The 13,393-nt window shown below is 36.1% G+C and overlaps 7 protein-coding genes across 7 annotated transcripts; 2 read left to right on the forward strand and 5 right to left on the reverse strand.

Annotated features, from left to right (window-relative positions):
- Positions 1 to 667: 667 nt before the first annotated feature.
- Y97E10AR.1 (BTB domain-containing protein) lies at positions 668 to 3,914 on the forward strand (the record flags this gene model as incomplete). Its single annotated transcript, NM_072657.6, has 7 exons — positions 668 to 786; positions 964 to 1,330; positions 1,377 to 1,536; positions 1,581 to 1,732; positions 1,799 to 2,142; positions 2,212 to 2,653; positions 3,046 to 3,914. The coding sequence occupies 7 exons, from the start codon at positions 668 to 670 to the stop codon at positions 3,487 to 3,489; spliced, it is 2,028 nt and encodes a 675-aa protein (NP_505058.2). The 3' UTR covers positions 3,490 to 3,914.
- A 590-nt stretch (positions 3,915 to 4,504) lies between these two features.
- Positions 4,505 to 5,290, forward strand: Y97E10AR.8 (ARID domain-containing protein). Its single transcript, NM_001038433.3, has 3 exons — positions 4,505 to 4,751; positions 4,798 to 4,984; positions 5,035 to 5,290. Exons 1-2 carry the CDS (start codon positions 4,531 to 4,533, stop codon positions 4,895 to 4,897), a joined length of 321 nt encoding a protein of 106 aa, NP_001033522.1. The 5' UTR covers positions 4,505 to 4,530; the 3' UTR covers positions 4,898 to 4,984; positions 5,035 to 5,290.
- A 100-nt stretch (positions 5,291 to 5,390) lies between these two features.
- On the reverse strand, positions 5,391 to 6,715 carry Y97E10AR.3 (SPK domain-containing protein). The gene is made up of 5 exons (NM_072658.6): positions 6,511 to 6,715; positions 6,246 to 6,356; positions 5,816 to 6,190; positions 5,569 to 5,770; positions 5,391 to 5,523 (listed from the first exon to the last, which is right to left on the reverse strand). The coding sequence occupies exons 1-5, from the start codon at positions 6,687 to 6,689 to the stop codon at positions 5,461 to 5,463; spliced, it is 930 nt and encodes a 309-aa protein (NP_505059.1). The 5' UTR covers positions 6,690 to 6,715; the 3' UTR covers positions 5,391 to 5,460.
- Positions 6,716 to 7,220: 505 nt separating this feature from the next.
- On the reverse strand, positions 7,221 to 9,260 carry Y97E10AR.4 (SPK domain-containing protein). Its single transcript, NM_072659.9, has 6 exons — positions 9,004 to 9,260; positions 8,531 to 8,926; positions 8,325 to 8,435; positions 7,852 to 8,280; positions 7,380 to 7,695; positions 7,221 to 7,335 (listed from the first exon to the last, which is right to left on the reverse strand). The coding sequence occupies exons 1-6, from the start codon at positions 9,255 to 9,257 to the stop codon at positions 7,294 to 7,296; spliced, it is 1,548 nt and encodes a 515-aa protein (NP_505060.2). The 5' UTR covers positions 9,258 to 9,260; the 3' UTR covers positions 7,221 to 7,293.
- Positions 9,261 to 9,695: 435 nt separating this feature from the next.
- lmtr-2 (Ragulator complex protein LAMTOR2 homolog) lies at positions 9,696 to 10,311 on the reverse strand (the record flags this gene model as incomplete). The annotated part of the gene is made up of 2 exons (NM_072660.8): positions 9,696 to 10,019; positions 10,128 to 10,311. The coding sequence occupies 2 exons, from the start codon at positions 10,309 to 10,311 to the stop codon at positions 9,829 to 9,831; spliced, it is 375 nt and encodes a 124-aa protein (NP_505061.1). The 3' UTR covers positions 9,696 to 9,828.
- Positions 10,312 to 10,417: 106 nt separating this feature from the next.
- On the reverse strand, positions 10,418 to 11,550 carry rpb-9 (DNA-directed RNA polymerase II subunit rpb-9; the record flags this gene model as incomplete). The annotated part of the gene is made up of 3 exons (NM_072661.7): positions 10,418 to 10,750; positions 10,803 to 10,931; positions 11,366 to 11,550. The coding sequence occupies 3 exons, from the start codon at positions 11,548 to 11,550 to the stop codon at positions 10,561 to 10,563; spliced, it is 504 nt and encodes a 167-aa protein (NP_505062.1). The 3' UTR covers positions 10,418 to 10,560.
- Positions 11,551 to 11,601: 51 nt separating this feature from the next.
- On the reverse strand, positions 11,602 to 13,156 carry Y97E10AR.6 (BSD domain-containing protein). Its single transcript, NM_072662.7, has 3 exons — positions 12,992 to 13,156; positions 12,055 to 12,900; positions 11,602 to 11,944 (listed from the first exon to the last, which is right to left on the reverse strand). Exons 1-3 carry the CDS (start codon positions 13,151 to 13,153, stop codon positions 11,846 to 11,848), a joined length of 1,107 nt encoding a protein of 368 aa, NP_505063.2. The 5' UTR covers positions 13,154 to 13,156; the 3' UTR covers positions 11,602 to 11,845.
- Between the last annotated feature and the right edge of the window lie 237 nt (positions 13,157 to 13,393).

Genomic DNA, 13,393 nt, shown 5'->3' on the forward strand with positions numbered 1-13,393 from the left:
GAATGGGTTCTTGAACCTAATTTTTGTTAATCCACTACCAATTTTTCATTTTAAATTTTTTTGTAGAATTTAGCGTATTTGCTCTCGCTTTTACCAGAAGTAGAATTTTTTCATTTTTTGCTCCTCCAGAAAGACTTTTGCAGTGCCTCCCTGCTGCTCATCACGTGACTCCCAGTTGGAGCACATAGCGCGCCCGTCTGCCCTTCTTTCACATTTCAACTGCTCTCCATCTCTTCTTCTTACTCACTATTTTTGTATTAAAACGTGCAAGTGCATTGCAACCAGCTGAGAGCTTCTCTGTTTCTCTCGATTTCCAATGGCAAGAAATAGAAAAGAAAGAGAGCGTATACACGGCTGCATACATATTTTTCTGTCCTTTTTTCCCGCATCTCTGAATCTCTATCTCTTTTGTACTCTATGATCGCTTCTCGTCTCTTTCTTTTTCACAACAATTTCATCGGTTTTTGTTGCTGTGTGTATGTGTTTCTATATATTATTACACCCCCTCCTCTCCTTTTTTGCCCTCCGATTTTTTTGATTGACACTTCCTCCTCTTTTTTCCCTTTCTTGTTTACTTTCATTGTTGCCCTTTCACTTTACTTGACCCTCCTAGACAATTTTTCGATACTGATACAGGTCTGATAACGTCTTATATCAAGTTTTGCAGATGATCCGGCAGGAGCCGAAGGCTTATTTCCTCTACGAAAACGTAGATCTCAGCTCTTTCAGTGAGCTGGAACCTGCCTGCAAGGAACTGGATTTTGCCGCTTTTGAAGATATCCATGCGTGAGTTTTGGAATTTAAAAATTTGAATTATGAATACCGTTTTTTTAATTGATATCCATTCTCAGTTGTCTTGACTTGCCTATAATTTTAAAACTATGTTCTTTGTCAGGGTTATTGAACCGTTAAGTTTCTTAAATCGGAAACTTCTCGGTATATCTTTCAGTGTTTAAATTTCAGTTCATGCCTTCTCCGCATTACGAATACTGCCGACCTTGAAGTTCGGCTTCGTCGTGATGGTCCTCCAAATGATCAATGGCTTGCCAAAGGTGTTATGAAGGTTATTTTATGGAATGAACACTTTGAAATTGATGGTTCATATCCAGCTACATGGTGCAATGAAAAACCGTTTCATTTGGTCGATCTAATGAGCCGAAAATCTTTGAAATCTGAAATCGGGGCTGAAATGTTCAATGTGGAAATTTCGATTAAATTTGACAAGTGGGAAGGACTTAAAGTGCTGAAACTTTTCCAATTCGATCATCAATACTTGGATTCCGACCTGAATATCAATGTTCAAGGGGAGAATTTTTACATGAGATCCAAGGTTAAATTGAAGTTCTTCATAAGTTGCATGTAGTGAAAATTTTCAGACACTGTTCAAAGAAGTTCCTGCGCTTCAAGAGTATCTAGAACAGAACTTTGAACCGGGAACAAAGAAATATATGATGCATGAACTGAACGGACAGAGAAGCATCAAAGCATTCAGAACTTTGCTTCAAGTATCCTTCCGATGCAGCTTCATCACCAACAGTGAGCCTTACTTGTTACTTTCTAAAAAATGCATAAAATTACAGTACACGAAGTTGGAGAAGTTCTTACTTTGGCTTACCGTTTTGAGTATCCCGAATTGAAGAAGAAATGTGAATATTATTTGATCAGTGAGCCAGAAAGTGATTGGTTCCAGAAACTTGTTTTTGCGGATCTTTATGAACTTCCATTGCTGAGAGTAGGTGTTCTTGTAAATTTTGGATAAAAACTGGACAAGTAACTCAGAAAATGTGTCAATTTGCAGACCCATGTCCTAAATAACACTATCGGCCTTGCACAAATCTGGCGAAACCTACATCTTCACAGATTTCTCTCCACAGAAACGATTCGAGCAATCACTTGCAAAGCTATTGAACTCAAAAACCAAAAGAATTTTGGAGATGGTCCATCTACTGGATGGGCAAAACTTGATCTGCACACAATAACTGAAAACCGCTGGGAGCGTCTGAAACGAGTTCCGATCTGTATTGCAGCTCCTGAACCAGATGTGACTGCTCGAGTTGAAAAGTTTGAGAGTACTTTTATGCCGAAACACTTCGGAGTTGAGCTTATCACCCCAGAGTTTTCATTTGTGGAAAAATGTTTGAAGTAAGTTTTTGACATTTCTTTTATTTAAAACTTTACATTTTGAAAAGATACGTTAAACTTACATTTCAGTCTATTCACATACAAAGTTCAACTTGGCCCCGACCATCGCCTTCTCTTCAAACTTGATTGGAATAATATTCAAACTGATAACTTCGTCTGGTCAGCTACTGCAAACGTTTTCATCCGTCTTCAATATCAAGGATCTCAAAAATTCGAAATATCCGAAAGAGTCATATTTGATTATGATCATCAATCAATTTTCTTCGATGGACTTCACATTCAAAATGTGTTCCCAGGAGGTGTGGAGCATCTATTGGATGGATTGGGAAATAATCCAACACTACCGAAAATAGAAATTATGGTTGTTGTAGACAAGATCAGGGGATTGGAGCTGACTCCATTCGATCCATCCTTGGATTCAGATGAAGAAATGGATGATGAGTGGATCCTTCAGCCGTCTAGAACCTCTCCAATCGTTTGTTGTGGAAAGTATCTCTACGTTGATAAGGAGGTAAGTAATACTATTAGAGGAATACCAGGTTGTTAAACAAGTTGGGTTTTTTTCCCAAATATCAATAGCTGATTTCTTTATGATGTGAACTTGATCAGTAGAAAACACGACATAAATAATTTTTATGTAAATATTTTCACTTATAAATTGTAATGTAAGATTTTGAAAATGGAGTATCACCACTTGTAGAAATTGCTCAAAACAGCTCTTATGGTGCTGAAAACTTTTTAGTTTATGTATTTATGTGCAATAAAAAATCAATTAATCAGTTTTCATCCAATATAGTTTTAAAAGTCGACCAAATATGTATTTCCTATGAGTTTCATATTCTAATCACTAAGTAATAACAAAGCTAGCGATTAAACAAAAATAATAATTTTAACAAATTGTAGGTACTCCGCAAGCAATCTCGCGTGTTCTCAAAGATCTTTGAGCAAACTTATGAACCCATTACCATTCCACTGACGTTTGACAAGTTTGAAGCATTTTCCAGTTTATTGGAATTCCTTCACGGTGAAGATATCTACTTCAATTATAATAACGTCTTCAAAATCATTGAATTGGCACGTGCTTTCGATGCCGATGATATTCTCGAGCAGGCTATTGATTGGATTTTCAATGAGCCGCAAAATGGAAAGCTTGAGAAGTTGGAATTTTCTGAGAGATATGCAATTCCAGAACTTCAAAAAGTCATTACTGATAATATTCTTGATCTTGATGAATTGTTTCAAATAATGAAACATCCGGCGAAACTTAGTCGTCGCTTACTTCAAATTCTTCAAGATCGTATGATCAATCTTCCAATTCCAGCTGACGAAGAAAAAGAATTTGAATAGAATTTTCGATTAGATAAAATTATTAGTTTCTTGAAAGTGTAACATTTTTGTTGTATACTTTGTACTCTAGATAACACGATCATTTGTACTTTATTGTTTTCCGTTTTTTCCTCTGTACAATACCTGATAGTTTTTTGTATTTTTTTGGATGAGATTACACAGTTGACTACTACTATCTTCGTGCAAAAGCTACCAGCTCCTTGTAAATTTAAAAATCTCCCACAAAATCTTTCATGAAACCACTTTCCCCAAATTACTTTCAATTGTTTTTTGTACTTTATAGATCTGATCGTTTTTTCAAATTCAAGCATTTCTCAGGAATCTTCTTTTTTGCATGTCTCAGGAAAGTCACCAAAATTCTTTACTAATCTGCAAGTTTTTTATTTGAATTTTTCTGAAGTTTTTTTATTAGTTAAATAAATTTTACATTTCTAAAGTTTTTATTATTTTCAGTCATTTCTGATGCATTCATATAACGTTATTATAAAAAATCCAGCAACAACGAAAAGCTCGTATTGCAAAAACTGTCAGAAATGTTTACATGTTATTTTTGAAAATTCACAGAACTTTTATGATCATTTTTCGATTGCCGTGTTTCGTCTAATAGTATTGCACCCCATTGTTTAACTTTGACAGCCTATAACTCAGTCGCCGTTTGATTTATACAAAAAAATTCAACTGACAGAATATTTTTCTAGTTTTTTGTCTATAGTTTTTCAGTTACCTAATTACTTATTCATATCTTTCAAATGAACCAAGATATACCCTTTCAAAGTAAAGTAGTCGGATTCAATACTGATAGAAGAACTACGGTATCCCAAAAGGACAAGGTTTTAGAAAGACAAATCTACTTACTATTAGATTCCGGATATTCACAACAATTTTAGATTTACAGTTAGTAAACAAATAAATAAATAAATAAAACGTGTTACGGAAAAAGATAAAATAGGGTAACAGCGTGCTCTACTTCTTTATTACATTTTTGGAAGCCTCAGTTCGGCATCACTTTGAATTACTCGATAACTCAAAGAACGACTTATAATGGCACATACCAGTGAAGTGGCAGATGGACTTGCGGGAGGCGTTAGATATACGCTTGAAGATGATGAACTGACGTGGAATTTCTTGTATCAATTCACTCGTGATCCCGAACAGGATTTTGTTGAAAAATTCCGAGGACCTCCTCTGTTTTCGATGAAGTTATGGCAAAAGTTTATTGATGAGACAGGTTCGCAGAAAACATGGAAACAACTGGCAAATCGGTTCGTTTTCAAAAGTTATGTGTTGTAACCTGAATTAATATTTCAGATACAGAAGTCTGATCAAACATCTTGGAAATCAAGAAAATCTGGGAATTTTTGCTGGGAAAGATCACCGATCCGCAAACTGGAGAAGTGAAGAAGGATGATCAGTTTAAGCCGAGAGCAATTTCAATTTGGAGAGAGTATTTGCCAAGCGACACGGCTCATACTACTTTGAAATACTACTCACAACAGTAAGTAGTTTTACATTCTTTTATATATTGTGTAACCAGATAAATTTTAGTTACATCTCCATGGCAAAGAACCTTCACAGAATGAAATTCGATTTCAAAATGAAGATTGATCTGTACTACGGTCTGGGGATCCCAGTGGAAGCTGGAGTTCTGGAAATGTACGGTACATTTCAAAATTATATACTTCTACAGTGAATCCTATATATTATACTTCTACAGTAATCCTACATTAAAAGTAAGGAAGTGTGTTTGAACTATGTACATTATTTCGTATAAGTCTCAGAACCAATAAAGGTGCTCAAATTATCTCTAGAATTAAGAATTACGGAATGAACTGACAGATGGAAGAACCTGATAAAGTTACCCCAATGATTTCAAAATTAATATGGATGCTTTTTTAACATGTATTGTTTATTATGGTAGTTGTTTCAAAATACTACAGAGATGCATTGAATTTATCAATTTCGTTGAGATTCTCAAAAACCCATCATCGCGAGTGTTGCTTCCATCATCATCTTCACTTTACTCATCGGAATCATCTGAAAAATAAATTTGCATCTCATTTAAAAATTAACTGTTCTCACTTTGTTCTCTTCCTGAGATTTTTCAATTGCGGATTTAATTTTGAGTTGAATAGTATCCAATTCCGGTGAAGCAATTTCCGAGGTAAGTGAGTCAAGACTCTCCAAAAACGTTGTCATTCTAACTTCATTTGCTTCATTCAATATTTCAGGATGTTCGATATTTTGGGGTGCATAATTAATACCTTCGAAGTTTGCATTTAGTCTGAAAATAAGATTTAAAAAATCACTAAAGTAATCATCAGCTTACTTGAAGTGCTCCAACACATCCAGCATTGTAGAGTTCATATTATTTTTCAAAGATCCTAGAAGATCAGTTATCGATTCCTGACTTCCACTTTCTCTGTCAACCACGTCAACTTGAGAATCTTGAGAATCTTGAGCAGTGTCATCTAGAGGTTCAAGTTTAAAGTCTTCTTCCAATAAAAGTGGTTCCGTATTCAACAATAGTCCAGCAAAATCAAGTCTACTTGACTTGGCTTCGGGCATACATTCGTTTGGAAGATGGGACGTTCGCTTTCGGCGGTTGTGGAATTGCCGCATTTCAAATCCTCCTGGTCTTCGTTCCTTATAACGAATAATACACGAGAACTCATCAAGATCAACGTCTGCAATCTGGAGCAGTCTGAAAATGTTAGCAATGATTTTTAGATCAATTGAACTTTTTTCCTTTAACTTACTCATTCAACTGAAACTCGTCGACTGGAATGCTCAACGCATAGTGAAGCTTCGCCTGACTTTCAAGATCAAAATTCATAGCCAGTGGTGTTGGGAATCCGGGCATACTGAATCTGAAATTATACTTTTGCAATTTCCATGATGCAGACCAACTCAATTTTTTGATGATATTCAAAAATTAATCTTATTATTTAGTTTTTTTATTTGTTTTACAAAATTGTGATAGTTCTGGACTAGAAAAATTGAATCCAATTTTTCAAATTTCACCTTTTTCTTAAACTCGTCGCCGATCGGATTGTATTAACTTCCAATCGATATTTTTCCCAAAGTGATAGTCCTTTTGGCTTCAGTCGATCTCGCTCGATGAGTCCAGAGACTGGATTGACAATTTCTTTGAGTAGAAAATTCCACATATTCAATTCTTCTTGCTTCGAAAACTGCTTCATCTTGTCAACGAATTTCGATAATTGTTCTGTAAAATCACTTTTATAATTGGAGGAATTAGAGAGTAAGAAAACAAATTACATGGTCGTGGAAAAATAAGTGTTTCTCAAAATATCTTAATAAATATGTTCCAAAAGCTATCAAATTTTTTTAAAATTTACAGTACTCTCTTGCATGCATCTTTTTTTCAAATTATATCGTGCCGGAAACCTCGCATAACGATTCCATGTCACACATCGCACTTTTTGGAACCAGGCGAATAGCACAAAAGTTTGTAGTTCGCCAAACTCTTCGAGAGCAAAACTGCTTTTAAAAATAAATTTAATTCTGCCAAAAGGTTTCCAGTTTTCGGCAAAACTTGTTGACGCAGAATGCAAGAGAAATGCCCGAGAAGAAGAGGAATGTGGCAATCAATAGGCAAGTCGGCGCATTTTGCCGTCTCTCTCACTCTCCTTTGCCCAATTATTGCCTGACCACATACAAATAACGTGAGGGCGCACTTGCAGTGCTTACCATGGAAACGGGAACATGTCTAATTATAAAAAGAGTTCATTACATTAGATGTTAAAATTTGAAAAAAAAACAGGAAAACAATCGAGTAACAGTTTAACGCGATTCAGTCATTATTGCTCCATTTCGTCGAGGGATCTGAAAATTATATTTGGTGAGAAATTATTTGCTTTACGATTCACCTTAAGAATTAGATCTTCAACTAAATCTTCAATTTCTTTCACATCCGAGTTGTCATCACCATTCGACACGAGTGAAAGCTTTACATCGTTATCTTCGTATTTAACATTTACAGATGCGCATTCCTTTGATGTTGATTCGGTGTGGTCATCAGGCTGTTGAATATTTGGATCTGGTTCGTCGTCGTCGTCGTCTAGATCAATTACTTCTTGCTCATCTTTGTCATCAAAAGCCTCTGAATATAGTCTTTTCTTGCGTTCTCTATACGCAACAATGCATCCGGAATTGTCCAATTCTACAATGGCATCCTGTTTGAGCCTGAAATAAAATAAAATAAAAAAGAACCTATTAAATCAGACTTTCCACTTGTAATTTCAAAACCTTTTTGTTTAACAATTACAATTATTTTTTTGTAGAAACGAGGGGTAATAAAATCAGTTGATCTTTTGAGAGGTTTTGAGAAAAACAACCTACTCTTGAAGAAAATTTTTGTGAACAGGTTGTTCCAATCCGAAATGGAGAGCCATTTTCATCAACTTTGGAATCTTCGCCAAATACAGAACGGGAAGCATCAAGTCTCGGAATCGTCTCAAGTATGTTCTTTCGTTGCGTTTCACATCACTCTTCTCGCATAAGTTTTTCCAAAACAAAGCATCGGTGAGAGCGGAATTGTTTCGTTGGATGCGCTTGGTCTGCGGATTGTGTAATTTATGATACACATACTCGTACATTGCATATTCTTCTTTCTCAGTGAACGGCTTCCTGAGCACACGTGAATTACGGTTCGACGTGTCATCCTTTTCTCGCCGTTTTTCGATAGAGAACTTCAGTCCAGAATCCCATTCATGATAATCCACAAGTCGTCGCTTTCCGTCGAGCTTAACATCGGCGATAACACTCAATCTAAAGTGAAAAATATGATCAGGAAAAAATGAAGATTCACTTACATCTTCCACAATGTGTCGTAAACCGGGATTCCCAGAGAAAATGCGATTTTGGCTTTCGACGACGGATCCAGATCAGATTTATGCAGATTGAGATACATTTTCTCACAGTAACTGAAATTTGAGAATTAAATTGGCTTTTAAAAATTGTTTTGGCATTTTGCAGCCATTAGGAAAATACAAAACGAACATATTTAAAAAAAACGTACTGTTTGTATATAGTTTCTATTCTTTTCGGAGAAGATACTTTCTTTCTGTAGTCTTTCCACAATAGATATAAACACGGCATATCATGTGGATGGATAACTTCTCCAGTCTGCGGATCATGAATTTTCTCGTTTAAAAAATCCCACATTTCCGAATCCTCTTCGCTGCAGTAATTATGGTCCATATTTTTTCTGCTCTTATGTTGGAGACAAAGTATTCCATTATATTGAGCGAAGTATTCGATTCGATTCATCTGATCAACTTTAACATCGCCTTCTTCCTGCAAGTCACGCAAAAAACCTTCTTCGACGGGGATTCCGAGAGCAAAGTATAGCTTCAGCTTCGTCTCGCATGAAAGGCACGCTGAGTGTAAACTTCGGACCATCTCATTGAAATAACTGGAAATTGAAAGTTAATGTGAATAAAACAATTTAGAGTTTTTCTCTGTGAATAATTTCATCTCTCCACGACTCACTGTGATCTCAATCGTCGCACTTGTCTCACCGAGCCGGTCTTCGTCCGAAAATCCTCCCATAATGCATTACTGTCTGGATCAACATTCTTTTTGTCAATGTTTGCTGATTCATCATGAATTTTATTGTACAAAAATGTCCAAATTGCATCTTCTTCGATCCATGAAATCGGTGATATCGTCAATTCAGTCTCTGTGTAATCTGCATGACCTCTCGGGCCCAATGAGAGCACCTGACCTTCTTCAGTGAATGGCATCTGCTGGAAAGCAAAATAATTGATAATTAAGAACACTGAAAACGAGTAAAAAAAGCGTACTTCGAGGTGAAGATCAAGGAAAAATGGAGAAGTAAAGAAGAAAACAGGTTTTTTGAGGGAATATCGATCGATATTTCGAATATTTTATGGATAAAATAATAATATTACAGAAAAAATCGTTCCGACGTTTTGCGACGTGTCGATTGGTAGAAAATAGGACGTGTCGCACGGACTACAGTACTCCTTTGAAATCGTTGCGAGACCTTCAACCAAACGGCGGGCTTTTTAAAGCCATATTAGAGTTCTAAAAAATTAGAAAAAAACTCGAACTTTTTCCCTTTTGAATATAATTTCTCCTGAGCAATGCACTTTCATGATCATCAATTTTCATCAATTTTGTACAATTAAATGAATTTCATGTTAAAGAATAAGTATTTTATATTTTAAAAGTTCTTAAAAAAAACAAGAATGGCGTGAAATGATCTATTCATTGTTAGTAAATTGGAAAAAAATAAAATGGAATTTGGATGGGATGAATGAGACCCGATAGAAATATAAGATAATACATCGATCATCCCAAATCGTGAGAAATTGAAAGAATCGGCTGCTCGAGGTAGGCGGCCAGTGTATGAAGCTTAGCGCGGACCATTCCCAAATCGGCACTCTTGTCGGCCTTGACTGCCAGAAGCATTGTACGAGCGACGAGTGTGCAACCAATTACTCCATTCTCCAGAACGAGAATAGTTTCTTTCAGATCGTTGGCTGTAATTACAACTTGATCGAGGTGTTTGATTTCAAACTTTGAAGAATGTGAACTGGTAATTTTCCAGTTGAAATAGACTGATTATGAGCATGTTTTAAAAAATCTACCTCTTCTCTCGAGAGCAGCCCAGACACTGGCTATAAGTGCAGATGAGACGTTTGATGCAACGGCTTTCTGTTCGCTTCCGACGTAGGCAAGGAGCAATCCTTCCTTATTGAAAAGCCACGAACCATCAACACCGCTTGTGTTCACCTGTCCGAGAACATCAACCAGCGCTTTCTGTTTCAGCATCTATTTTAAAGTTTTGGATTACGGTTACTAGTTAGAAAGTTTTAATTTTGAAAATAACCAAAGAGTACGGTAAAAACCGAGAATTAGAAAAAATATAATCGAAAAATTGAATGATGATTTGAATTTATTGGAACAGGTAGGGAACATATGGAGATCCGAAAAAACATTATTTTAGAAATAAGGAATAAAACAACAATTGACGATTAAGAAAACGTTTCAAATAAATAGAAAACAATTGGACACTATGTTTTATTCCGTCCATCTGTGCTGACAATCTTGCGATGCACATACATAGTACAATCTCATCTCTTCTTCTGCCTTTTTTGTTTGAGCCTGGAAGAAGACAGCCTTACTTTTGCCACAGACTGGACATTGATGTTCTTCAGTCTTCGGGAGCGTTGGATCGTGAATAATATCTCCGACGATTTGAGTGAGCTCACTGAAATAATCCAATTGATTTAGAAAATGAGTCAATTTGACAATGAACTTACTCAATTTCGTGAACGAGCTTATTCACATAGATACACGGGTTAGCGGCGACTTCACGATGCTCACAGTTCCGGCAGGAATACATCAAAACTCGTGATTCCTTATCCTCTCGTGGGTACAGCATATTATTGCTGAAGTTTAACAATTTTGATGTTTTTTTTCAAATTTTCATCATTTTGTCTTTATTATTAGCTTTGAGCCAGAGGTGGGTGCAATTTTCTTTCGGCAATTCTACAAAATGGCATATTGCGCCATTTTGTTCCAACATTTTTAGTTTAAAATTAGTATCAAAATATAGTAATTCAGTTGATTTTACTGAAAATAACATTATTTTCGGCTGAAAAACTTCAGAAAGTGCTTAAAAATGGCATGCAAGTTACCGATTTTCAAAAAAAAAAACAAAGCTCGATAATGTTCCAGCTGAAAATGATATTTCCAGTTAAATCAATTTAATTTCAATATTTTCACACTAATTTTAAATGAAAAATGTTGAAACAACAAGGCGCAATCGGCCACTTTGTGAAATTGCCGGAAATAATTTCCTAAATAATATAAAACTAATTACCATTCTGGGCAAAACTTGATTCCAACAAAACCAGGCCCACTTTTCCCGGGTTTTTCGTTTTGACTCGGCGCCGGTGATGCACCGTTTTGATCGTACATATCATCGTAATTATCATACCCTTGGCTCATCTTTCTGAAAAAATATGATAAAACATTTTCAAGCTTTGATTTTAATTGCAGATACATTAGTGGAATGGAAAACCACAAATAGCGAATCAAAAATGTGGAAAATAAAATAAAAATGCAATTTTTATTTACAAACCAACAGAGGAGAGATAAGATTATTCGAAGAAGGAAAACCGACCTTTCTAACTTTGTATATACATATAAAAAAGAATTCCATAAAATAAAGAAATGGGGGAATGATGCTAGCCATTTGATTCTAGAAGCTTTAAAGAGATAGGAGTGACAGTGGAATTATTGACAGGAACATGTAGAATATCGAAAAAGAAGTGAATTTAGTGAAAAAAGAGCATTTGAATTATTCATCCCAGTTAACCCATCCTTCTTCTTTCTTTTCGCTTTCAGGTCGAGGTGTCAATGGTCCCTTTTCGTCATCTTCGTCATTTGATGGAATTTCCTATAACTAGTTTGACATTGCTATCGATTTTCAATAATTGGGCAGCACTTTTAATAACATTTGGTGCAAATTTTTCGAAAAAAAAATTATGGTTCAGCGACAAAACGAACCTCAACATTCTTTTCACTGCAAACACTCCATTCAGATTGTGACGGACTCGTTGGCTCTTCTACAACCACTACAGACGATTCAGATGATGGTGATGATTTCTTTGATGATGTTCCAGATGATCCCTTTCTTTTCGATTTCTTTGGTGATTTTGTATCAACATTCAATGCCTCGGAGAGTGTCGACTTGTTCATTTCTTCCTCCATTTCAGCAACCTCGATAGCATAGAAATACCGTTTCCAGAATGTTTCATGATTGACACTGCCTGGAACAAGATTTGCAAACATTTGACGCAATGATGGATTGTTTGCAAGAAGAATATTGATCTCTCCGTCATATTCGTCTAAATTGAAGCGAGAAATCCATCTTTCATAAAATTCAGAATTTCCTGGTTCAGTGAGATAGATAGATTCGTTGGATTGAATTTCGGAGAGCTTCAATTTTGATAAACAAGTTTTTCTATCTTTCTTGGGCTTGATAGCTTCAGTAAAATCGTCTTCTCCGGTAGTGGTCTCTTCCATTGCCAAATTCTTGACCGTATCTGTAACCGTATCCACAATCTTAGTCATCCATCCAAAGCTCAGAGAGTTCGAGCTTTCCAGTTTTGGTTTCTCAGTTCCTGTTTTCTGTTCCGATGATTCACCATTATCGTCTCCTTCTCCTGGTAATGGTTTCTCTTCTTCATTCGGAGTCACAAGCTTCTCCAGCATCTGAGCTTGTTGTTTGACAGCATTTGCAGCAGTCCCGAAACCTTCTTTTGCAGCTGAAGCAAGATCGGTTACTTCAGCAGAGACGGCTTCACTCAAATCGTTCAAATCCTTTTTGACTAGGTCAAGAGTTGTCATCGTCTGAAATTTGTTTTTAGAAGGAATTTTCATTGTTTTTGTGAAGTAAAATAGGATAAAACACAATTATTGCGAAATTTAATTATGCACTTACCTTTTCCTTGGCAGAATTCAAAAATGATGCTCCCCAAGAGGAACCCTGGTTGAGCCATGAACTAGCAGCTCCAAATCCGCCAGCGAATCCGGAATCTTCCGTGGTTTTCGGTTTTTCCTCATCGGTTTCCTCGACTTTTACATCTTCGGGTTTTTCCGACATTCTCTGAAAAATGAGTGAATTAGCTGGAGAAAATGCCATGAGAAGGGACTCATTTATTGCACGGAATCTAATTTTCGAAAGAGGATGAAGAAACGAATGAGACGAGAAGATATCTGGAACAGAAAATGGAAAAATAGAAAAACAAAAGCAAAAAAAGGCTGAAATGGGAGAAAACACAGAGAAGACTCGGCTAAATGAGGCAGAGAAGGGAAGAGAAGAGAATGAAATCGTCATGTGCAG

Source organism: Caenorhabditis elegans, chromosome V, assembly GCF_000002985.6.
Source record: "Caenorhabditis elegans chromosome V".
NCBI lineage: Eukaryota > Metazoa > Nematoda > Chromadorea > Rhabditida > Rhabditidae > Caenorhabditis > Caenorhabditis elegans.